This window comes from Armigeres subalbatus, chromosome 1, assembly GCF_024139115.2.
Source record: "Armigeres subalbatus isolate Guangzhou_Male chromosome 1, GZ_Asu_2, whole genome shotgun sequence".
NCBI lineage: Eukaryota > Metazoa > Arthropoda > Insecta > Diptera > Culicidae > Armigeres > Armigeres subalbatus.
The window spans coordinates 83,530,979-83,556,542 of record NC_085139.1 but is presented as its reverse complement, the minus strand read 5'-3'; the positions used below and the strand labels follow the sequence as shown (position 1 = coordinate 83,556,542).

The 25,564-nt window shown below is 39.7% G+C and overlaps 2 protein-coding genes across 5 annotated transcripts in view; one reads left to right on the top strand and one right to left on the bottom strand.

Annotated features, from left to right (window-relative positions):
- LOC134227614 (uncharacterized) overlaps nucleotides 1-8,352 on the bottom strand; it is a 118,340-nt gene extending 109,988 nt beyond the window's left edge. For all 4 annotated transcript variants that reach the window (XM_062709231.1, XM_062709238.1, XM_062709247.1 and 1 more), the window contains exon 1: nucleotides 7,286-8,352. The gene's annotated coding sequence lies outside the window, so the exon portion shown is untranslated. The remainder of the gene's footprint in view (nucleotides 1-7,285) is intronic.
- Nucleotides 524-1,840, top strand: LOC134206316 (uncharacterized). Its single transcript, XM_062682017.1, has 2 exons — nucleotides 524-1,529; nucleotides 1,824-1,840. The coding sequence occupies exons 1-2, from the start codon at nucleotides 524-526 to the stop codon at nucleotides 1,838-1,840; spliced, it is 1,023 nt and encodes a 340-aa protein (XP_062538001.1).
- Nucleotides 8,353-25,564: the final 17,212 nt, after the last annotated feature.

Genomic DNA, 25,564 nt, shown 5'->3' with positions numbered 1-25,564 from the left:
CCGAGCAAGCGTTTGCTGCTGTCGTATATGCGAGAACAGTTGATGAAGAGAACAATGTGTCGGTGGTTCTTGTAGCTGCCAAATCACGTGTGGCGCCAATCAAGCAAATCTCTCTACCTCGACTGGAGCTTAATGGTGCACATCTTCTCACGGATCTGATGCGCAGCATTACCGAGGCTTTGCCTAATGTGCAGGTTGAACATTTTGCATGGACTGATTCGTCTATCGTTCTTCAATGGCTGAGTTCTCATCCTCGTAAGTGGAAACCTTCGTGGCGAATCGGACTGCCGCTATACTAGAATATCTTCCACGGAGCTGTTGGCGACACGTTGCTAGTAAGGAAAACCCCGCTGATTTGGCATCGCGTGGTTTGTTGCCGACTGAAATTATTCAAAGTCAATTGTGGTTTCAAGGAGCACCTTGGTTAATAAAGGATGAGTCCGAATGGAAGCAAGATCCACCGCTGCAGCCTGTCGATGAAGAAGTCTTGGAAGTAAAGCGGATTAAAACTTTCCATTCAACAATGTCAAAAACTGACTACGAAATTGAAAAGCAGCTGATCACCGATTGTTCCAGTTTTTCGCTTATGGTACGCACGTTGGCTACTGTGCATCGTGCCGTACAAAACTTTAAGTCTATTGGGCATAATCACCAAACCGGCGAGCACCATACGGGTGAGTTAAATCCAGATGAACTGCATCGAGCGAAGGTTAAACTGCTGCAAGCAGCTCAGCACGACGAATACAATCAAGAGTTGGAGCTACTTAGAAGGGGTAAGTTTTTGCAACCCAAGCACAATATTTCTGCCCTGCATCCTTTTCTGGATGCTGAAGGAACCATGCGCGTCGGCGGCCGTTTGCAAAATTCAGCGCAACCGTATGACATGAAACACCCCATCATACTGCCTCAAAAGCATCGAGCTACGGAACTACTAGTGCGTGATTTACACCTTCGTGATCTCCATGCAGGCTCTGCTCTGTTGACGGCAACCATTCGTCAACACTATTGGATAGTCGGTTGCCAGACGGTAGTTCGTAAGGTGGTTCAAGGATGTACACGATGTGTACGTCTTAAGGGAAAAACAGCTAGTCAGTTGATGGGCAGTCTACCACCAGCCAGAGTGCTCGCCACACGTGCCTTTTCACATGTTGGTGTGGATTATGCTGGTCCTATCCAGCTTAAAGCAACGTGCGTTCGCGGAGTCAAGGTCACCAAGGGGTACATCGTCGTGTTTGTGTGCCTCTCAACTCGTGCTGTACACTTAGAAGTGGCAAGCGACCTTTCAGCTGACACGTTCATTGGATCTTTGAAACGTTTCATCTCACGCCGTGGTTATCCTGTTGAGATTCGGTCGGACAACGGGACCAATTTTGTTGGTGCTGACCGTAAGTTGCGTGAATTTTTCGAACAGATTCATTCCTCCAGCAAGAACGCCAGTCGCTATTTTGGCAATTTGGGTATCAACTGGATTTTCAACCCGCCCTCGGCGCCACACATGGGCGGAATATGGGAGGCCGCCGCACATAGGGGTATTTTCGCAATCTAGCCGGAATAAATTATTTTATCTCTCAAACTGCTATATTTTACCTTATTTTATGATACTGTGATGATAATTTAGCTGAAATATCAATTTTCCTAATTTTCACTTTTTGACCCATGTGCTTTTCCTTTTAAAACCCTGAAAAACATTGATAATTTCAATTAATTCGTTCTCTTCATCGCTTCTACCGAAATCAGTTCAACTCTATGTGTTTGCAAGGGGAAACATATAGCTAAAAGATGGTGTCATGGTAATTGCTCTATGACTCTTCCTCTTTTCATAGGGATGTTAAATGTATGATATAGGCCATACATGCCTTAAATACAGTACCAAACTAAAAACATCCGCTTTCAAAATGGCGCAAATTTGCGCAAGATTTTTCTTCGGAATCCTAAAATATAGACATAAATGCGTCCTCTCTATACTGAAATATTACCGAATATCATCGAATAAGTGTTTTATGCTTATTGAAAATATGAGGAACATTAACTAGTTTTAGCTCTAAAATGGACTTCGAATTACTCTTTTGTATTTCTGTTCAGAATCATTTATTCTTGTCAAAAACACGTTTACATGATACTATTTTGTCTACTTGTTCATGGTATGTACTGATCTGTGGATTACTGTGACAAATATTTGACCACAATAAAACATACCGAACGTAATCAAATTCAACAGAGAAAACCGGTTATTTCCTCAATGAAAAACCTCTAACTTTCTAGAAGTGTAGTGGTGAAACTTTAAATCTAAATAGAAAACCTAGTACAAGGAGTGGCTCGTCTACTATTCAGAGAAGTTTGAGACATATTTAGATTGCTCTAGGACAATTTTAAAAATTTAACTTTATTCCGGCTAGAATGACGAAATACCCCTATGTGCGCCGTGCGAAGCGTTAAGAAGCATCTCCTAGCTGAGCTTGGTGAAACAGCAATCACTTTTGAGCACATGTCTACGCTTTTGTGCCAAATTGAGTCATGCCTGAATTCGCGTCCATTGTGTCCCTTATCAAGCGATCCTGACAGCGCCGAAGCTTTGACGCCAGGGCATTTTTTAATTGGTCATTCCATGAATCTTGTTCCTGAGCCTGATGTGAAACATTTGCCAGCTAATAGACTTGATCGATGGCAAGAAGTGCAGCAACACACTGAAAGGATTTGGAGTAGATGGAAGGACGAATATCTGACATGCCTTCAACCTCGCAGCAAGTGGCGTACTGCTCAGCCCAACATCACAGGGGGCCAGTTGGTGCTGGTAAAAAACGATAACGCTCCTCCCGCACAATGGGAGCTAGCTCGAGTAGAGATGGTTCATCCAGATGCATCTGGAGCTGTGCGTGTGGTGACGTTGCGCAGAGGTTCAACTGTATACCAACGACCAATCCATAAGCTGTGCATCCTTCCAACAGATTGAAACCACCTTGTGGCCTCAAGGCGGGGAGGATGTTCCGGTATCGTCGCGCCCCTCGTATGGATGCCATCTATTTTACCGCAGTGTATTTTTCATGTATGCTTCCCTACGGGAGAAAAATAAGAATAAGAAGACTCCCGAGGAAACAGCCAGTAATTTTTTAGTTTAAGTACAGTCGTCGCGAATAAAACAAGTTAGTTTACTTTTCCGAAAGTGCGCGTGATTTTTTATTCCAAAAAGGACGCTCCGTACTAGCGAGCGTTGCTTGCGTTCCCAAACCCTACAGTCCACTCCGTACCGAAACAGTACATATTCACATATGAGTTTTCATAACATTGTAAATTAACGTCCAAGTCGGGTGGTTTAATCCCCGGAAATAGGCAATTACCTTTGATTGAACTGAATCATGTTTTGTATGGTTTGGAGAAGACTAGAGGTGTCATCGTGTTATATAAACATGGTTCACTGATTAGAACATGTTCTGTGGCGATATGATGTGCCACTTGGTGTATAATGCATTAGCGCGACAACTGGTGCTATAACCACGACTGGTACATCTATCCTAGTCTTGGTATGGCGTGGTGTCTCTAATTGCAAAATATTTTTTTAATGAAAATCGGTGTTGAGAAAACCTCTAATTCTCAAATCCCATCCAAGATTTAAATCAAGCGCGAATCAAACCGTTCATGATTCGACTCGCGATTTGCATTATCGTATGATTTTTACGAGTTGTTCTTTGTTTAATTCATCGAATTAAATTTTCTCTGGTTAAAACAATGGATAATGAATCTATACGGGAGCATAAAATGGGATATGACGCTTTTTAAAGCGGAATCATTTTTCGGCGCATCAGCGAATCGAAGCGCTTGAATCGCAAGCGAGTTAGCTTGCGCATGAGGCTTCGATGATTTATATTTGAGCATGATTCTACCAACACTAGGGTGACTATTTGGTATCGTAAAGGAGGACATGTCCTCCTTTTTCATTAAATACCAGATGACCTTCTTTTGCGATGAAATGTCCTCCATTTTGAGTATTTTGAAATAAAAATCAGGTAAATTACTAACTTTTTCTGTAAAAATTCCAGTTTAATGAACTATACTACAACAGAGATCCATTCGCAAATGAAACGTTGCAAACGTTTGAATTTTTTGCCTTCTAATCTTTAAAGTTTTCTTTTAAGTTTTCGAATAAAATCAATGTAAATATCGAAAATTAAATGCGTGAGTTACAGTAATACATGTGTCAAATATATCAGAACAATAAGAATTGTGAAAAATGGATTAGACAAAATGCAAATGATCCTCAAAATTTAGTCTGAACAGTTTTGAATTTATTCAGTTGAAAACCATACAGTTAACGGTATTTTCATTGATATGCCTTAAATTGAGATTCTCAATGGCATTCAAGAAAAAAAAAATCTTCACTGGTCCACTAAGCATCTAGTGTCTTGGGATGGGGTCTCCAGTTAGCCTTGCGAGAAAAGACATAAAATTGGGAAACATTTTCGACACCCTGGGCATAGTATATCCATTGTACTTTTGCCACACAAGATACATATTTAGATCATTGAAAAACAGGCTAAATTCCAGTTGGAAAGTGAACCCATAGAAGAAGAAGATGAAGCCAGGAGGATTTCTATTGGTTTTTTTATTTCTTCACGGGAAATTGTCTTCAACGGGAAATAGTCTTGATTTTGTACGGACAGTTCTTTTCAATTATCACCAAAAAAAGTCCTTTGAATTATCGCAGGAAATTATACCTAGTTTACAAAGGAAATTTTGTGAATTTACATCGGCGGATCTCCTGAGTTTGATATAGAATATTCACCCAACCAGCGACTGTTAAGAACTTACCAAATATTGTATAAGAACTGGGCATATGCAAAATCATTAGATTCTTATACAAAAAAGCTTACAAAATTGTGAGGTCTCATAAAATATTTGTATAAGAATCTAGCATTTTCGCATATGTCCAGTTCTTATACAGGTTCTTATACAGAATTGTTGAAAAATCTAACAATTATCGATAGGATGTTGAATTTGTAAATTCAATAACTTGAAAACTGCTTCGATATGCTTCGATATGAAGCATTTATCCTTCCTGGTATCCATTCCGATGACCCCAACAATTTATTTGCTACTAGCTTTATGTACCCGGCCTTGCTCGGAATTGCCAGTTTGATTCGCAGTTTTTTTTTCACAATCGGAAAATGAATAAACCAATTGGTCAACAGGATAATTGCGTTTTCTTATCGATACTTCATCATTTGATCAGAAGAAGGCAGATTTCATTTGAAAACATTGACTGGTTTTGAAGAAGGGAGCAAACCCATAATCGCCATATTCCGGGCAAACGTTTATTTCTAAAGAAGGAAAAACATCCACCGATGCCTTATTCCGGGCAAACGTCTATTTTTAAAGAAGGGATCACATTCACCATCCAGAAGGAAACACATTAATCATTGCTTGTCACTGGGCAACCATAATTTCGATAAATGGTTAAATTGATCGATAACTAAACAATACAATAATGGGTTCAGAAGTTAGGCTGGAGCATACACACAAACATACAAACATTGAGTTTTATATATCTCAGGTACTTATTCAAAAGGACGTATGTGATTTTGTAAACAAAGATGCATACGTCGATTTGTCAAATATGATGGCACTCCTACGCAAACCAACACAACGAACATGTAGCCGAAACCTCCCCTACCTGTATGTGGCGATGGTTTGCGTGGGAGTGCTATCAGATTGCAGAAATCAACGTTTAAATTTTTGTTTACAAAATCACATACGTCACATACGTTGAATAAGTATCCGAGATATATAGATAGCTAATAGCTATATGTATTCGGCTTTGCTAGGGACTGAAAAGTAAATTATTCAATTAAAATGTCCAATGCTGTAGCACAAAACCCACAGAGGTAGATCTACCGCTCATAGAATTGTTCCTTTGTATCAATCTATTTTTATATATTTGTTTGGCCCTTCTACCTTTTCAATAAACATCTTCCAAAAATAGAGAATAAGTGTACCAAATCTGGTTGTAATTTATCCTGGGAGTTACACTGAATTGCTCATTTTTTAAAGACAACCCTTCCCCATAACTTCCCTTTTTCCCCAATGACCCTCCCACCTCCTTTGTTATCTTCTCCTTGGGATAGAAAATGTGTACACCAATTTTGGTTGAAATCGGTCCTGGGAGTTAGGTGTTACACTGAATTGCTCTTTTTCTAAATACAACCCTTCCCCCTTACCATCCCTTTTTCCCAATGATCATACCACCCTTTGTTATTTTCTCCTTAGGATAGAGAATGTGTACCAAATTTGGATGAAATCGGTCCAGGGGTTCAAAAGATACACTGAATTGATTGTTTTCTGAAAAATACCACTACCCCCAGCCCCTCCCTCTTTACCAAATTACACTTCCATATGATCGACTACTCTTAGTGAATATGTGTACAAAATTTGGTTGATATGGGTACTGGGGTTGGGAGTTACACTGAATTGCTCGTTTTATAAAGACAACCCCTCCCCATACCCTCCTTTTTTACAATGACCGCCCCACCCGCTTTGTTATCTTTTGTTTAGGGTAGAGAATGTTTGTATCAAATTTGGTTGAAATCAGTTGCAGGGGTTCAGAATTTACTCTGAATTACCCGTTTTCTGAACCATACCCCTCCCTCAGACCCTCCCCTTTCAAAGATTACACTCTCATATGGTTGTCTCCTTATATTGAATATGTGTACAAAATTTGATTGAAATCGGCCCTAGGAGATGCAAGTTACACATAATTGTTCGTTTTCTAAACAAAACCCCTCCCCTTTTCTAAATGACCCTCCCACCCCTTTGTCAACTTCCCCTGAGGATAGAGAACGTGTACCAAATTTGGTTGAATTCGGCCAAGTGGTTCAGAAGTAGTTAGCGAACATACATACATAGATTGATTTTCTATATATAGATTACCCGTTTTCTGAACCATACCCTCCCTCCAGACCCCTCCCCCCTTTCAAAGATTACACTCTCATATGGTTGTCTCCTTATATTGAATATGTGTACAAAATTTGATTGAAATCGGCCCTAGGAGATGCAAGTTACACATAATTGTTCGTTTTCTAAACAAAACCCCTCCCCCTTTTCTAAATGACCCTCCCACCCCCTTTGTCAACTTCCCCTGAGGATAGAGAACGTGTGTACCAAATTTGGTTGAATTCGGCCAAGTGGTTCAGAAGTAGTTAGCGAACATACATACATAGATTGATTTTTATATATATAGATGAAAATAAATTCCATTCAAATCGCAATTAGAAACGGTGCATTCACTCTGACTTACCTCGTGCGGCTGCCTCCGTTACGCACGTAGATGGCAATCAGCACCTACACTTTTTCGAAAAGCTCATACTCCTTGACACCACTGAATATCAAATCCTTCAACTTGCCTGAAAATCATTGGCATTGGGCGAGACAACCGTATCCATCCATAACAGCTCAAAGCACGGCCTCGAACACTGTGTTCAAGTTTAAATCTTTGCACAACATGCACCGATTGCACCACTGTTTGATTTTTTCAATGCGATTGCTACTCGGACGGTTATTTCATTTTTAATACCGTGCAACACTTTAGTGACTGCATTGCAGGTCGACCGATTCCGGTCAGTTGCTCAGTTCACACGACGATTTACACAATTGCGCAATCCTGATAAATCGTCGAACAATTGAACCACCACTCACTACGATCAAGCACTAATAGTTATGATGATCCACTTCAAAACCGTTTTTCAATTGATTCCACTTGGCACCAAGTGCCGAATTATGGTTTCGGCGTGAGAAAATACAACCTGTTCAATTATTATCAATCGCTTCGCTTTTAGAAGCAAAACTGTTTGAAGCTCAATCAATCATACTTAGCAGCCCATCAGGCCGTAAAACAACTTCACTGTTTTGTTTTGACCCAGCTGGTAGGCACTCCATCGTAGTTCGCAAAAAAAAACTCTCTTCTCGAACGGCTTCTGAACTGATCTTAGTTTTTTTTTTCAATTGCTACCCTGTTATAAACCAGTCACAAGTTTGCCGCAATCGATTCGATTAGTTTGATTCAATTCGGTTTTGATCACTTTTTTCCCATCAACTTTGATTGCCTTGCACAACGCAAGAAAAAACCGTCTCCTCTTTTACGATTCGATTCCGTTTTCATCCAACCTAATCCAGCGTAACAATTAGTTTATGGTTCTTCTTTCAAACGAGTCACATTCAGTCGCTCACGAGGCGCCTATCCAGGAAAGTAGAAAGGTGAGTTTGGAAAAGCGTTCCGTCGCACAAAAACATTCGACCCGTGTTCGAGGTGTCACGATCACGATCCGTCCCCGTCCGGCACTGGCGAAAGACTGATTCCACATTCCACCGAACGCACGCCGGGAGATCGGGGCACTTGGGTCTCGATTCGGACCTGCAAACCAAACGAGTGCGGTTCCTCTCTTGGTGGTGCTTCGCGGCATTAAAGTCACTTCGGAGCTCGACACTGATGAGAAGAAGCCGAGACCTGCTCCGTGCACCTGACGTAAAGCTGGGTATAAAACATGATAGGAAGTTTTATGAGAAATTGCAACATGTGTCTCGCGGAACGCTCAGTTCGAGTAGATGATCGAGAGAGGTCCACTTAGGAAGACGCAAACGGCTGATGAGAGAAGGGTTCGGGTGGAATGCTGATTGGAAAACAATCTGCGAATCAAAGTGTTTGATTGTTGTTTATGCAAATTGCGCCTATGGCATAATGGTGTTGATTTGGTTTCGCTTGGGGGTTGGGTATTGTTGCGCGTTGTTGAAGCTTTGTTGAGTTGTTGAGCTTTCTTGTTGTATTGTATTGAAATACTTTCAAGAAGGTCCCTGGGTGGATTACCGTTTCCTCACACGAAAAACGACGATGTTTCGGATTTTTATGTCATAGGTCTCATATTATACGATAGTATCAAAAATTTTTAAATAAAAAAATGTATTGTTTCATATTTTTATATTTTTTCAGCAGCGCGTACGTACGTACGCGTTGTACATTATTGCAAAACTCTCTGTTGCGTATCAAATATTGTTAGCTTGACGAAAATGTTATTGTTTGTGGCGATGAAAGATGATTGCATCTTGTACCAGAATCAACGGTTGTAACTATCAATCGAATTATAACGAAAGAAAACACTCGATTAAGACAAATCAATCAATGCAGTTACGCCCCTTTGATCCTAAGCGAGAGACTTAATAATGCTACAATCCACCCTCACTTATTGCAATGATCATCGGCTTATGTAAATATCGGCATGGGGAACAGAAAATCCAGGGTAAACCGCTTGGTGGGACTATCACAGTGCGTGCGTGCCCAATATAAACCCAAACTGGTTGGCAATAATGTTATGGAAGAAACTTCCATAATACCGGGACTTTGAAGACGTTAGCTCTACTGCAAGTCCAGTGACCCATTTCGGAGTTCCTGGTATTTCATGACTAGTCCGAGGCCACTTTCACTAACAATAAGCACCGTCTGTTTATGCTGCCATTATCGATTGAATGATGGACACATGGACAAACTTCCGAATTATTTATTCCTGTGCGTATTTAGTTTGTTTAGTTTAGTTTAGTATGTACAAACAAATTGAAACAATCTTCCCAAATTAACCGGAGAATTCAGAATTTCCCTTGATATTATCTCGCAAGAGCGTGTTCAATGAATTCCTTATGAAGCATAGTGCGATCCGATGTAACGTTATACCATGTTTGCACTACGGCCTGAATAATATTGTATTTAAATTATCAACAAAAAAAAGCTCATCAAGATAGCCGAATAACATGTTACAAGGGCCTGGCGCAAACATAGTATTACACGGAAGTGCTCCATACGTGATTCGATCTGTACATGTGTATTAGACCTCTTCATGTTTTCAAAAAGTATCAAAAATTCAACCGGTCAGCCCAGAATCACAATTCTAATCCAACCGTCTAAGACGAATTAAGTACTATCCATTTAATTCCACCAGTTAATTTTAGTTATCTTTGCAGATACGTATTTCGACCTCAATTGTGTGGTCGTCTTCAGTGTCTCGTACTTGACTCGTACCCAAGTACCAATATATAAAAATATAGAAATTGTTTGATTTTTCGTTACAAATTTCGTTAAAAACCTAATTTCACCAATTTTCTTTATTTTTTTGTGATTTTTTTCATAGGGTTAACTCATAGTCTCATTGACGCTAAAGGTAGTAATCGAGTAAAAACCAACCGTGAATAAAAAGAACTGGGTGTAATCTACTTTGGATAAAAAAAAAGTTATTCACTTGCTTCGGACTTCAAAAGGGCCCTTGGAATCCACGACACGACTTTCCATCTTTGTCAAAGTTATAGTGAACTGATTCATATCTGGTTACATTTACACAAATAGGATAGCATAGTTAAAGATACTTTTCGTTTTCTGTTAGATATTTCTAACAAAATACTGAGGATGCTTTAAAGAAGAAAACTAAATACGTCTTTGTCGACTCAGAACGGGGCTATGTAGTAAGCATCTCAAATAGCTATGCGAGCAAAGGCGTAGGATTGCCAATCCGGAGATGGCGAGATCGATTGTCGGTCTGGTCAAAGATGTCTTGCTACACAAGATACATTCGTTACGTTCTGGAGCCCTGGTCAAACTGGAGGGTAGATGATTGCTATACTCACAGCGACCACCTGGCGGTTCGCTACAGTATCGACCATACGACCAGCATTCAGCGGACGGAAAAAGGGGCGAGGCCTAGCCCTCGTATGTGGAAGACATCGTTCTTCGACAACGAGGTAAAAAGCGCTCCGCCGCGAGCACAATACTCTCGGTCTGAGCGGCGAGCAGCTGGTAACAGTACTCTCGCGTGTATGCGATGCCGCCATGCCTAGGAAAGTCCACCCTAGGAATGGGAGGCCACCGGCTTACTGGTGGACTTAAGCAATTTCGAACCTGTGCCGCGCCTACCTACGGGCACGGAGGCGGATGCAGCGAGCACGCACAGAAGAGGAGCGTGTTGAACGACGGGTGGCGTTCGTGGCTGCTCTAAAGACTGAGATTAGATCAAGCAAAAAACCTGCGTCGAGGGCCTGTGTCAAAGTGCCAACACGAATCCATAGGGTGACGCCTATAGGGTCGTAATGGCCAAGACACGTGGGGCGATGGCCCCATACAGAGCGGTCTCCAGATATGCTGAGAGCTTTTCCCACGTCATGACCCAAGTCCCTGGCCTAACTTTGTGGAGCTGCCAGGGGTCAGAGTGGCCGACCAGGGAAGAGTAACTGTGGCGGAACTTGCGGGGATTGCACTGTCCCTTAGTGTAGGTAAGGCGTTAGGACCGGATGGTATTCCGAACCTGGCCATTGCTGAGGCTCCCGAGATGTTCAGATTTGTCATGCAGAGATTCCTGGACGAGGGAGTCTTTCCTGCAGCATGGAAAAGGCAGAGCTTGGTCCTATTGCCAAAAGCGGAAAAAACACCGGGGGATCCATCGGCGTATAGACCAATATGCCTGATAAGAAACTTATTTTGAGCTTTTTAGTGGAATGTTTTCACCTGTCATAAGACGAGTTTAAACAATCCCATTGAATTCCACCACTTAATTGTATCTTGACAGATACGTATTTCGACCTCAAAAGTAAGGCCGTCTTCAGTGTCTCGTACTCGTAGTCTCGTAGTCGAGTCAAGTACGAGACACTGAAGATGGCCTTACTTTTGAGGTCGAAATACGTATCTGTCAAGATACAATTAAGTGGTGGAATTCAATGGGATTGTATAAACTCGTCTTATGACAGGCAATATGCCTGCTTGATACGGCGGAGGGTGCGGATGGTCTATCAGTCTATGGTCTAGCTTGGCATCCGAAAGGGTAAGTCGACCGTAGACGCTATCTTGTCGGTTACCAGATCCGCGGTATTACCGCTATCCAGCGTAAGAGGAGGGGAGTTCACTATTGTGCAGTAGCTATTGCAAATGCGCTTCTGCGTCTTGGAATTCCCGGGAACCTGTACAAAATTCTCGGAAGCTACTTCCAGAATCGAGTACTGGTATACGACACGGAGGCGGGCGGAAGTGCGTTGACATAACCTCAGGGGTTCCACAGGGTTCCATACTGGGTCTGGTGTTATGGAACGTCATGTACGACGGTATCTCGAGGTTGAAGTCCCCGATGGGCGTGGTAATCGTCGGCTTCGCTGACGATATTACGCTGGAGGTCTACGGCGAATCGATCGAAGAGGTGGAGTTGACTGCAGTCCACTCGATTTCAATTGTGGAGGAGTGGATGAGTTCCATTTGTCGGATAGTAATTTTTAGTCCGCTAGAGACGCAGGACATTTGTTCGAATGACTTTTGCTCGAAAGGACATTTAGTCAAAAGCAAATTTCAGAATAAAGAATCTTTGTACATTTGGCCGAAAGGACATTACGTTGAATGGATATTTAGTCAAAAGCAGGTTTTAGAATGCAGAATCTTCGTACGTTTAGTCGAATGACGTTTGGTCGAGCGTTACGTTACGTAGCGTGACGTTACGTCGAATCGACATCTGGTCGAGTGGACATGCAGTCGATAATTAATTTTTAATTCACTAAAGCTACATTTGCTCGGAAGGACATGTAGTCGAAAGCAGATTTTAAAATGAAGATTCTCCGTTCGTTTGGTCGAAAAGAAAAAACGTCGAATAGACGATTGGTCGAAATGACCGTTATCTGGAGTATATAATCATCTAATTATTTTATTTAAACTTATATTCTGAATGATGTTGGTTTACATTTTAATAATTCTTGATTTAGAATATGATATCCGATATGGTTTGTATCCTATTACTGAGTTCTAATTTAGAATGCTTATTTTTATAGCATATCTCTCCTTCAGCTTGAACGTGCATTGTAGGGTGAAGTACCCGAATTGAAACACTATTGTTCCAATATTGACCAAAAAATGATGGGCTCAACAAATTAATAAATAATAAGAAAATGGTAAATTTCGACAAGATTCTGACTTTGATGAATTCCTCTAACCAACTATGATGAATCTATACCGCCTGGAGAAAAGACTTTTAGTCGAATAATTTGTCGTCGAATAGACATTAGGTCATATGGCCATTTGGTCAAGATTTAGTTTTCGGCCAATCATTAACGAATTATGATTGAACGTTTATACTGCGCAACTCTTGGAAAAAGAAAAGAAACGATGATACCCAGCAGTATCACACACGGTAGCTAGCCGGACGCACGATGGCAAACGGGCCTCTATTGTCGTAGCAGAAGCAAACCCGCCTTAATCGACACATAGAAGCACATGTTTGTAATTCATACGCAACCGACTGTTGTTCAATTCTGATACACATAGTCGGGTAGTCACTAATCAAGAAAAAGTCTCAAAGGAAAGGAAAAAAGGAGTAAAGATAGATTTCAGCAGTAAGAAAAGAATGATGAGCAGTGAGACTGAAAGAGAAAGAAAAAAAGAAAATGAAAGACGAAGGAAAAAGGCAAATGAAAGTATGTAGTAGCAAAGAGTAAGAAGGAAGCAGGTAGAAAAAAAAGAAGGAAATTTAATCATATGGAAGCATGAAGAAGAAAGAAATAGAAGGAAAAAAAAGAGGAAGAAAGAACAAGGAAGAAAGAAAAAAAGAGAAAAAAGGGAAAGAAAGAAGAAAAAAAAGAAAGAGAAAAAATGAAGAAAGAATAAAGGAGAAAGAAGAAAACCAGAAGAAAGACAGAAACAAAAACAAAAGGAAGCAGAAATAAGGAAAAAAGGAAGAAGTTAGAAAAAATTAAAATAGAAAGGGAAGAGAAGTAAAAATAAAGAGCGAAAAAAGAAAAACAACGAAGTAGGAAGAGGGAAAAAAGGAAGAAACAAGAAAGAAGATTAACTTAATTATGAAAAAGAGAAAATATGAAAGAGAATACAAAAATAGAAAAATAGAAAAAGGAAATAAGTGAAAAGAATGAAAAAAGAAAAAGGAGAAATAAGAAAGAAGATAGAGGAAGCAAGAAATAATAAGAAAGAAAAATTAACGAAGGGAAAATGGTCGCACGAAAAAAAAGCAAAGGAGATAGGAGAAAGTAAGCAAAGGGAGAAGAAATTATTAGATCTGTGCGCCGACTGAAAATTCATCGGCGGCGTGATAGATCATTTTCAGCCAGTGGTGGCGGTGTGGCGACGTCACGCCGTTGGTAATCGGCGGCAGCGTGGCGGCGTGGGTCGACATTGGTTGGCGTAAGCCTATTTTATGTATTAGAAATTTTCCGAAATTCTTTCACAAAATCCTCCGTAAATTTCACAAGGAAGTGCTCTGAAAGGTGCTCCAGGGATTCATCCAAAATTCCTAACGGACCTCCTCCGGAATTTTTTCCAGGAATTCCTCCGGAAGCTCCTCCAGGAATTCCTCCGGAAGTTCCTCCAGGAATTCCTCCGGAAGTTCCTCCAGGAATTCCTCCGGAAGTTCCTCCGGGAATTCCTCCGGAAGTTCCTCCAGGAATTCCTCCGGAAATTCCTTCAGGAATTCTTCCGGAAGTTCCTCCAGGAATTCCTCCGAAAGTTCATCCAGGAATTCCTCCGGAAGTTCATCCAGGAATTTCTCCGGAAGCTCCTTCAGAAATTCCTCCGGAAGTTCCTCCAGAAATTCCTCCGGAAGTTCCTCCAGAAAATCCTCCGGAAGTTCCTCCAGAAATTCCTCCACAAGTAAAATGTCCGGTAGTAAAATCAAGAATCGTATGGGAATTTCGCATGAGCAGTTTATAACGCGCATTTTTGCCTACTATGACAACGTCTGCTGGGTCGACTAGTTATGAATAAATAAATAAATAAATAAGTAAACTCCTAACAGAGTTTCATCAGAAGTCTTCTTCTTCTTCTTCAGTGGCTCTACATTTCAACTGGAACTTGGCCTGCTTTTCAACTCAACGTATTTTATTAGCTTTTCCTCAGTTATTTATCTTGTGTGGCAAGAACAATGGATACACTATGCCCAGGGAGTCGAGAATGCTTTCCACCCGAAAACATGCTAGACCGGATCGAGAATCGAAATCGCCATCTCTGGATTGGCAATCCTACGCCTTTGCTTGTAAGGCTACTGGAGATCATTGGAAGTATCTTCAAGAAATTTTCCAATCTCAAGAACCACTTCACTTTTGAATAAGTTACACGAATTCACTTCCAGTAGTATTTGCAGGATTTCCTTCTGGAACTGCTCCAGAAAACTGTTATGGGAGTCCTTTAAAATTTTATATTTCCCATGTATTCTCATCCTCAAGTAAATTATCCAGAAGTTCTTTCTAGAGTTCCACAATTAGTAGCCATTCCTTGAGCAACTCCCAGAAAAATAACTGATAGAATTCCTTGAAAAAATCTTTAAAGAACTCCTGGTGAAGTTTTCGGAGGAACGTCTGGCCAAATCCTTTGTTTACGTTCATTTAGTCGAATGCCATTTGCATTTAAGTCTAATGCCATTCTACTGAATGGATGAAACTTGTTTCCTCATTAAATTAATGAAGTGAGTAATGGGAATTATGAAGTGACAAATTAGATGTGAGTACTGGAAAACAAGAATTGAGCGATGAGAAACGAAAAACAAGAAGTGGTATGTTCGGAGTAAGTAGTAAGGAAGGAGATGTTCGGAGTGAGAAGTGGAAAGTGAGAAACGAGAAGTGGAAATTAATAAGCGAAGGGTGCGAAGTGAGAGATGATAATATGGAAGAAAAAAAGAAAGGAGAAAAGATAGACTTCAGCTACAATGAGAAGAGAATGATAAGAAGTGAGACAGAAAGTAAAAGAAGCAAAAGAAGAAGGAAGAAATCAGATAAAAGTATGTAGTGAATAAAATAAAGAAGAAAGAAGGAGAAGAAAAAAAGAAGAAGAAATGAAGAAGAAGGAAGAAGGATGAAGAAAGAAGAAAGAGAGAAGAAAGAATAAGGAAGCAGGAAAAAGGTAGAGGCGAGTAAGAAGAAAGAAAAGAAGAAGGAGATTGAATAATATAGAAGCTTGAAGAAGAAAGAAATATAAGAAAGAAGAAAAATAAAAAAAAAACAAAAAAAAATGAAGGAAATAAGAAGATAGCAGAAAGGCAGAAGAAAGTAGAAAGAAAGAAAAAAACCCAGATTAATCCACCTAGCGTTGGTGATGCCTTTCTCGCAATTTGTTAAGACACCAACCTTATATGGGGCCTAAATGGTTCGGTGTACCATTTTCTTCATAACTTTTAAACGCAATGACCGATCGTTATCAAATTCATCAAATAGTGATCAACAAGGCTTTGTCCTCTGTCGAATAAAACTTGTTGCGAGAAAATCGGTTAACGATTACTATACGAAAAGTTGTCTAATGTTTTCTTTAGATTTTGTGCACACACATACACACGGACAGACAGACATGTGCTCAGTTCGTCGAGCTAAGTCGATTGGTATATAACACTATGGATCTCAGAGGCTTCTATAAAAAGTGCGTTTTCGGAGTGAAATGATAGCCTTTCGGTACAACTTTGTTGTACGAGAAAGGCAAAAATAGAACAAAAGAAGAAGAAAGTAGAAAGAACGTAGAAGTAGGAAAAGGGAAGGATTAATAAAGGATGAAGAAAGAAAGAAAGAAAGACGTGAACGAAATTATGAAGAAAAGAAAATATGAAAAAAATATATAAAAATGAAAAAGAAAAGAAGAAAGAAAATCAGAAAAAAGACAGAAAACAAAAATAAGAAGAAATAAGGAAAAAAGAAGAAAGAAGTAAGGAAAAAAAGCGCGAAGAAAGAAAAAAACTGAGAAAGAAGAGGGGAAAAATAAAAGAAGTAAGAAAATAAACAAAATTATGAACAAGAGAAAATATGAAAGAGAAAACACAAAAAAAAAAGAAAAATTAAAGGAAGAAAAAAGGTGTAATAGAGAAGAATGTGGAAAAAAGATGAAAAAGTAAGACAGAAGACAGAAGAAAATAAGAAACAAAAAACGGAAGAAAGAAGAAAGAAGAAAGGAAAAAAGACAGAAGCTAAAGGAAGGAAATATGAGTAAGAAAGGAAATGAAAGGAGGAAGAATGATCGCACTTTTCGTGCGAAAAAAGATAGAAGAAAGTATCCGAAGGGAAAAGAAATTAATAAGAAAAGAAGGAAGAAGAAAGAGGAAAGGAGAAGAAAAGAAAGAATATAAAAGGAAAAAAGGAATCGATAGGAAAAAGTTAAATAAACAAAAAGAGAGATGGAAATGGAAGAATACGAAAAAATTAAAGAAAAGAAAGATTAATTTTCGCTTCCTAACTACTCACGTCTAACTCCTAATTTCTCACTTTTGACTTCATACTTTCCACTTTCACTTCTTATTTATGAAATCTGATTATTCATTGCATGCTTCTCAATGCTTGCTTCTAATTTTCTGCGTCTCACTTCTCTTTCCTCATATTCCTCGTTTTCCACATTTCCTCATATTCCTCGCTTTACGACTCTTACTTTGAACATCTTACTTTGTAGGATTTTTAAGGTTATTCTGACTTGGCTTTAAATACTTTAAGGAATTTTCAGAGGAACTTCTTGAACAAATTCCCAACAAAACTCATGGTGGATCCTTTGGAAAAAAAAATCAAAAAAGCTACTGGAGAAATTTTTGAATTTTTGAGCTACTGGAGAAATTTGTCAGAATTCGCTGATGAAATTTTCGATGGATACGTAATTGAATTCTTAAAGGATTTTTTGAAAAATTTATAAAGAAAAAAATATTGAAGAAATCCCTCTTCGAAAAAAACATTTAGGAGAATTTCTCTTACAAATTTCATGGATGAATTCACCTCAAGGGTTTCCCGAATAAATTCAATGAAAAATTGTTTAAGGAATTCATTAAATAATAACCAAAGTAAATTCTGGAGAAATTGCGGAGCAAAATTTCGATAATTTCTTGAATTGCTTCTAGTGGAAAATACAATATTTAGGAAATTTTATTTAGGAAACGTCTCTTTATTTAACGAAATTCTCATTGAGCTTGCCATTCGAGTTCCCTACAATAAATAGAAATTTCTTAAAGCAGAAACCTGTTGATTTTGTTGTAAGCGCCAACTGTAAGTTGAATTCAACATCACAAACCTAGCCAAAATTTAAAAATATATTGATCAAAATATTCATCTTACCTCCAAACACCATCATAAGCTCAAAGTTTTCGGCCTTAACTTGGAGACACACCACTCCCCTAATGCAATATCTTTTACAACGATTATTTGCCAGGCGCTCAAATAATACCACATTTATGCAAATTAATCAACAATTCCACCGTCTTACACTCACCATGCGATTATGCTGCTTCGTCGCGCGGCCATCATCGTCCGCGCCCAATCGATCATCGTTCGCGCGGTTTCCGCCGGCATCCTGGAGGCGTGAAACACCGAAAAACTTTCCCTTTCGGCCAGAGCATACCAACAACGAACGCCCAAACATGGAATCAATGATCGCGACGACGATGATGGAAGATCTGTAATAGCAAAATGGTTATAATGTTGCGAGGCTTTGAAGAGGAAATCAGAGTGGAGCTGAGGCAGCATTCCTGCTAATCTAATCTGTCAATAAATAAATAGATGAATGGTTCGACGATTGGGGGTAGGTGGTCAAGGATGCATCTTTGGGGCTGTCCAATGCGATTTAAAATAGTTTGGTGAAGTTCATTTCACACCACCTTCTCACATATGTTAAAATTTAAGTCTGCTCAATTTTGGCATTTGGATTCCAGACTGAAAGTTGAATTTCGCTCTACCTTACAGCATACGCTCAGTTCGAAAAGCGTCGTCGTATCAGAATATTCATGAATCGAACGATTAGAAGCAATCAAACGAAGGCATGCGAGATTTCACTTTCATCTGGGGGTCATTGCCTTTGAACGACATGGTGCCGAGTACCCGCGCGATTATGCAGCGCGAGAAATATCAAACGCAAATTAATACATGAGCAAAAATTAGCATAATCTCTTATCCATATAGGAAACAAAAAAGCTAAAAAAGGTTGCAGAGTATCATTGGGGCTGCTTGCAATGGGAAGGTAAAACCAGATTCGAAAGGAAGAAAGGGCCACTTGGGGCGGGTTGGGGAGAAACTTTCCGTCCGCAATGTGTCAATAGATTGGAACGAGTTTGAATAAATGACGAGTCGAAAAGATTGCAGAAACCACCGATTAGTGCCCTCACCGTATATTTTTAATATTGCGGGTGAGAGTGGTTACGTAATGAAGTAATTAAATAGGTGCACTGACATCTCCGAATGAAGAGCACAATACTTATAAAAAGTACAATCTGAAAGGAATTGATGATTATTCCATGATTCGTGAGTTAAATGTGTTCGAAAATATTGATGCAATAGATGCTGGCGGATCTGAGTGAAATCTTATTTGAGAAATTCAAAATAAACGACAAACGTCCAATAATGTAAGGTTCATCTATGCCTATTTTTTTTAAGAACTCCTTTCACATGATAGTCCATATTTCAGTATCAGCCAATCTGATGCCACAGGAGAAACGGTACCTTATTTTCGTTATCTTCAACTAACAGCTGGTAACTGCTAGCTTATAATTGCGTTACATCATTGCTCATCATTGTACGATTCTTATAGAAAGGTTACAATTAAGCCCAGAAAATTAATAATTCGATGAAAAAATATGCATATTAATTGAAACCATTGCAATATAAATTAAAACCACACGCACTGTCGTAGCATCACCGCGTCCCATTATGGAACCAAAAGGGTAGGTTCAACTTTCGCTAGTGAATAATTATCACTGCCTTCGGACCATATTTACAGACTTGGTCCCGGTGTGGTTCCTTCTGTTCCTCAATACTCGATTAAAAATGCTTCCCAATCATCTTGACACGACACACAAATCAAAAATTACAAAAAAAGTCGTCTCGGACAACGTCCGATTCCGGATGGCGATCCCGCACAACAGCACACAACGCGACCCCCTCGCGTAATAGTGACGCATAATCACTCTTTATCGTCGCACACATACCGGTCACTGTTTCCTGGTCCAGAAAGCAATTAAGGCACAACATAAAACCGAAATTCATACTCTCCGAAAGGAGAAATATTCGCCCTCCGGGTGTCTTCTCGCAATAACGGAGCACAGTGGGACAGGATACGGATGGTATTTCCAAGCAGTCAGTGTGCAGTAATAAGTTTTACGATATCTTTTAATCTTACGTCATAATACTTACTTGAGTTTTCGTGTTTAAGTGACATAATAATAATCAGGGGAAGGAACGTTTAGCTTAAACTCATTTGACCGAAAGCCATTTTTGCCGAATGCCAATAGGCCGGAACATATCTGGCCCAAAGTGGCCGAAATGATCGTTTGATAGAAAGGGCAACCGAAAAATAAGAAAACATAAATGTGGGATGAGAAGTGATGCGTCTCTCTTCTCATTTCGCTCCTCCTACTTTTTACAGTGTGCAGTGAAAAGTGCGAAATGAGAAATGAGAAGTGAGACGTCTCACCAGCAAAAGGAAGAAATGAGATGAAATAAAGAAACAAGGCATTTCACTTCTCATTTCTCACTTTTCACAGCGAATTAACCATTTTTACTCGTCATGTCTCACTTCTCACTGAAAAAGTAAGTAGTGTGAAGAGAGAAGTGAAACGTCTTACTACTCATTTTTTACAGTGAGAAGTGAGAAATGAGGATAGAAAAATAAGGAATGAGAAGTGAGACGTCTCATTTTTTTATTTCTTATTTCTCTTTTCATATTTCGAACTTATCCCTTTGAAGAGAGGTGAGGAATAAGAAATGATGAGTGAAAAGTAAGGCATATCATTTCTAACTACGCTCTTCTTATTTTTCATAGTGAGAATTGAAGAGCGAAAAATATAAGGAGAGAAATCTCACTTCTCACACACAATGTTTCACTTCTCATTTCTCACTCTCTCATTTTCGCAGTGAGAAGTGAGAAATGAAGAGTGAGAAGTGAGAAATGAAGAGTGAGAAGCAAGATGTAAGACGTTTCACTTCAACAAAACAATTATCTATGTTGCTATGCTATTGTGAGCCACAATAGAGTTTGTTGTACAAGCATTCCACGTACTGTTAAATTTGTATTTAAATTAAAAATTGTGATTTTGAGACGTGTGAGACATGAGACGAGTGAGACACTTCACTACTCACTCTTCATTTCTTATTTCCCACGGTGAAAAGTGGGAAGTGCGAAGTGAGTAGTAAGGCGTCTCACTTCTCACTTTGCACTTCCTACTTTTTACAGTGGGAAGTAAGAAATGATGAGTGAGTAGTGAAGTGTCTCACTCGTCTCATGTCTCACACGTCTCAAAATCACAATTTTTAATTTAAATACAAATTTAACAGTACGTGGAATGCTTGTACAACAAACTCTATTGTGGCTCACAATAGCATAGCAACATAGATAATTGTTTTCCACCTCAGAGACTACGGTGAACTCTCCCTAACTCAATGTTCTGTTACTAGATATTTTCCCTAACTCAAAGTCCCTTGAATCTAGCATACTGCGTTACCTCCGTAAGTCGATACCTCCCTTACTCGATATTCTCTAAGTCGAAGTAATTTCCCAAGGTATTTTCACCTCGCTTACTCGATGTTGACAGAATCAGTTCACATGCACAATATATACGATGTCGGGTCATTCGCCCGAATGCTGTTTGGCCGTGAAGTAAGTGCAAAGTGAGCAATTAGAAGTGAGTTGTAAAAATGAGAAATGATAAGTGAAAAGTTAATAGTGAAAAGAGAGAAGTGAATATTGAGAAGTAAAAAGTGAGAAGTGAGAAGTAAGAAGCGAAAAGTAAGAATTGTGAAGTGAAAAGTAAGAAATTTGAGAGTTGCAAACTGTGAAGTGAGAAGGGAAAAGTAAGAAGTGAAAAGTGAAAAATGAGAAGTCAAAAGTAAGAAGTGAGAAGTACGAAGTTAGAGATGAAAAATGAGAAATTCGAAGTGCAAAGTGAGAAGTGAGCAGTTAGAAACAAAAAAAGAAAAGTAAATTGTGAACAGGAGGAAGTGAGAAGTGATAAGTAAGAATTGAGGAGTGAGAAGTAAAAAAGTGAGACGTGAGAAATCCAAAGTAAAACATTTTAGAAGTGAAAAGTAAATAGTGAAAGGTAAAAAGTGATGAGAGTGAGAAGCAAGAAGCGAGAAGTGAAAAGTGAGAAGTGAAAAGTGAGAAGTGAGAAGTAAGAAGTGAGAAACTCGAAGTGAGAAGTAATGATAGAAAAGTGTGAAGTGGATAGTGAGAAATGAGAAGAGAGAAGTGCGAAGTGAGAAGTGAGTTGTGAGAAATGATAAGAGCACAGCGAGAGAAGTGTAGAGAAAAATGAGAAGCAGGAATGGAGGACCAAGGAATGAGAAGAGAAAAGTGAGGTGGAAATTGAAATTTTTTTTAACCTAATATTCATTGCTTACAATTTCCTTCTCCTTTTTTCCCTTCTGCTTTTATTTCTCTTCTTTCTTTTTTCTTATTTTTTTTCCATTCTTATTCTTTCTATTTTATTCTTGCTTTATAATTGTTCTCATCATCCTTTTTCTTACTTCATTCTTCAACCTCTCTGCTTCATTTCTTCTTCTTCCTTATTCTTCCTCTTTTCTTTTTCATTCTGCCTTATTCTTTCTCTTCCATTCGTTTTTCTTTTTCTTCTTCTCTATTCTTCTGTTATGAGAAGCGATTAAACTATGAACTTCTATGCTTCTTAGGTTTTTCCTACGACTGCTGAGATAGTTATGGAAACATAATTAGGCTTAAGCACTTTATAGAATATCATTTGTAACCTACCCGATAATACGAATAGTTTTCCTATTACTATGATCTCTTTTGAGGTTTTAACGGAGAAATTTGATTGTTCCTGAAGATCGAATAGCGTTTTGTGTTGTAAATTTTAATAGGAGTCACTTACGTTTTTAGGCATAAACTAACTAAATAGTAATCGACAATATAGTGTGGTTTATTCCAATGTAAACAATCAATTTCTTTCTTCATTGAGTTCATGTACAAGTATAGTACCTAATATAGTGCTGGTCAACACAGTATCAATAGGCTTCGGTGCAAGCGTGGTGCGCCGGGTTGCCGGTAAGGCAGTTGTAGCAACATCTCCCTCCCTTTGAGGACCAGTAGGATCCTCCACTCTATGATAAGCTACATCTAGTAGCGCTACTTTAGATACCAGAAGAAGTTTGCGCTGATACCTACCGCACCCTACATTCCCTACCTGCGGTTACATCTGCGGATACGTCCGCGTACTCAGCCATTTGTTTTTGATTCATCAATCACGACCACTAGATCCCCAGGCTTACCGGTTTCGTGTCCTGTGTCCACTTCATACGCCTTGTCAGAGTCGGCAAATACTCCAGTATCCAACGCATCCAAAAGTGGTCAATATGGAGTTGAATCAAGCTCCAGGATCCTCGGGGTATTTTTGCGACATTGTCGATCTTCGCCGTAGGCTGCTTCACTCCTATTAAACTGCCCAAGAGGAAGTGATTAGGCGTAAGCGCTTCTTTTTCCACTAAATTCAGCAGCAAGTATGTCAGTGGACGAGAGTTTGGACCAATTTTCTGGCTACGCCACTGGTCCTGCATCATAGGGTCGAAGAGACTCATGATGCACTTTAGTACTTGATGCTTCGTTGGCCTTTCACCGGTATTGATAAGTGTTGCGATTTCCTCTCGGAACGTCACAGAAAACCTCAAAACATCCTTTTCCGTATGCCTTAGCGTTCCTAAAACGTGTTCGCTATCAGTTTTCGAGAGGGAGAGATCTTTGATGTCCTGTTTGGGCTTGTGGCTCCAAAGGTGAGGACGTCCATCATAAAAACATTAGGTTCATCTTTGGGATTATCACGGAAAAGAAAGCTTGGAATCGGACGGACCTTTTCGATAACTCTTGCTTGAAGCGGAACGAGTAGGTCAAGTCCAGGTAGAAGCGCAGAATTCAAACATACCTCATCGACCTTTGCTGCTGCGTCCCATATCAAATGAGTTTTTCCCGGCTTTTTTGGATTACAAACAGCACCTGATGGCAAATGCCATATTCGTCTAGGATCAGCTTTCTACAGCTCGATTTTAGTCGCTCAATGAGCATACCCTTTCTTCTGGTATTCCCTAAATTGACGGTTAGGGTGGCTCAAATTAGTATGGGAAAAACTTTTTTAATTTTTTTTGATGGGCCGCCCTCTTATTCGGTTCTATTTGATGCCCTGATGCTCTGGACAAAATTTCAGCCAAATCGGTCAACGTTTGGGCGGTGCTAAACTTGTGGGAAGTTTATATGCAAAAATGTATGCAGAAACATCCCAAAACAGTGAATTGCAGTTGGACGGCACAACTTACGATGAAGAACTATGATACTCATTCAGATCTTAAAGAACTTAATTCAGAATGTTATGCAGAAAACCGCGAGAAGATTTGAGTTTGCTCGGCTAAGTTATTAGCATTTCTCTGAAGTGGGGTTTGAGCAAATTTCGTTTCTTTTACCTTTGAAAAGAAATAAATTCACCCGTACAACACTCCAGTAAAGTTCTTGATCGTAAATTGTACCGTCCAACTGCAAAGCACTGTTTTTGGGTATTTCTGCATACATTTTTTCATGTAAACTTCCAACGAGTTTAGCACCGCCCAAACGTTGACCGATTTGGCTGAAATTTTGTCCAGAGCATCAGGGCATCAAATAGAACCAAATAAGAGGGCGGCCCATCAAAAAATTTGAAAAAGGGTTTTTTGAGCCACCCTATTGACGGTGCATATTTTCTTTAAAAAGCGGGTCTTGAGACATTCGCCTCTCAACACACTCTGAACGTCGGAGTGCCATAGGATGGCTGTTGGGTAGTTCAGAGTGTTCAGGCCAGTCTCGAAGCGATTATCAATCCGACGCGTTGTTTCCTCCATAATTCGCTTAGTCCTCGTCCTCCAATTGGGCAGCCTTCGACGTTGAAGTAATCTTTTATCATACGATCCATCATCTGCGTCCCTTGATATGTCCAGGCTTCCGTAGACGCGCCATCCTAGGCCAGTTTTCGCAGCTACGATGCCGCTGTTTCCCTCTTTGCGGAACAGCCAGTTGCAGATTTCGTAGGCCGACTAACAGCTTTGGTGTGACTTCCTCATAACTCCGTACAGGCAGACCCTTCGGATGGTGTTGATCTTCTTGTAGTTCGGCAAAGCGCAAGGTTTGAGACGGCAAATTCAGGCAGTCTGCAGTGCGCACGTTCTTGAGTTGAAACCGTTCATTCCGACCCATTGCGGAGACTTCCAGTGAAACGATCTGCGACTCATACTCTATCCTCGTCATATTAGCGGTCCATCGGAGGCATGGTGGTACTGTCGAAGAAGAACCTTCATCCAAGAAGGCGATCACGGTGACAGACTTGGGCTTTCTGTGCAGCCCCAGTCAACATTTTGGTACCTATAACTCTTGATATAGGTTATTATATAAGAACCAACTAAATCGTATATAATGCACAGATTGGCTATATACGTACCAAAGTGGAGGCGATATAGGTACATACGAGTTTTATTTCACGATTTTTTCCGACATCATACGAACAGTATTACGATTAAACATTAAAATAAAAAAAAATAAAAAAAATCTACCAGCACCAAGACTCGAACATGCGACCTTTGGATCTGCAGG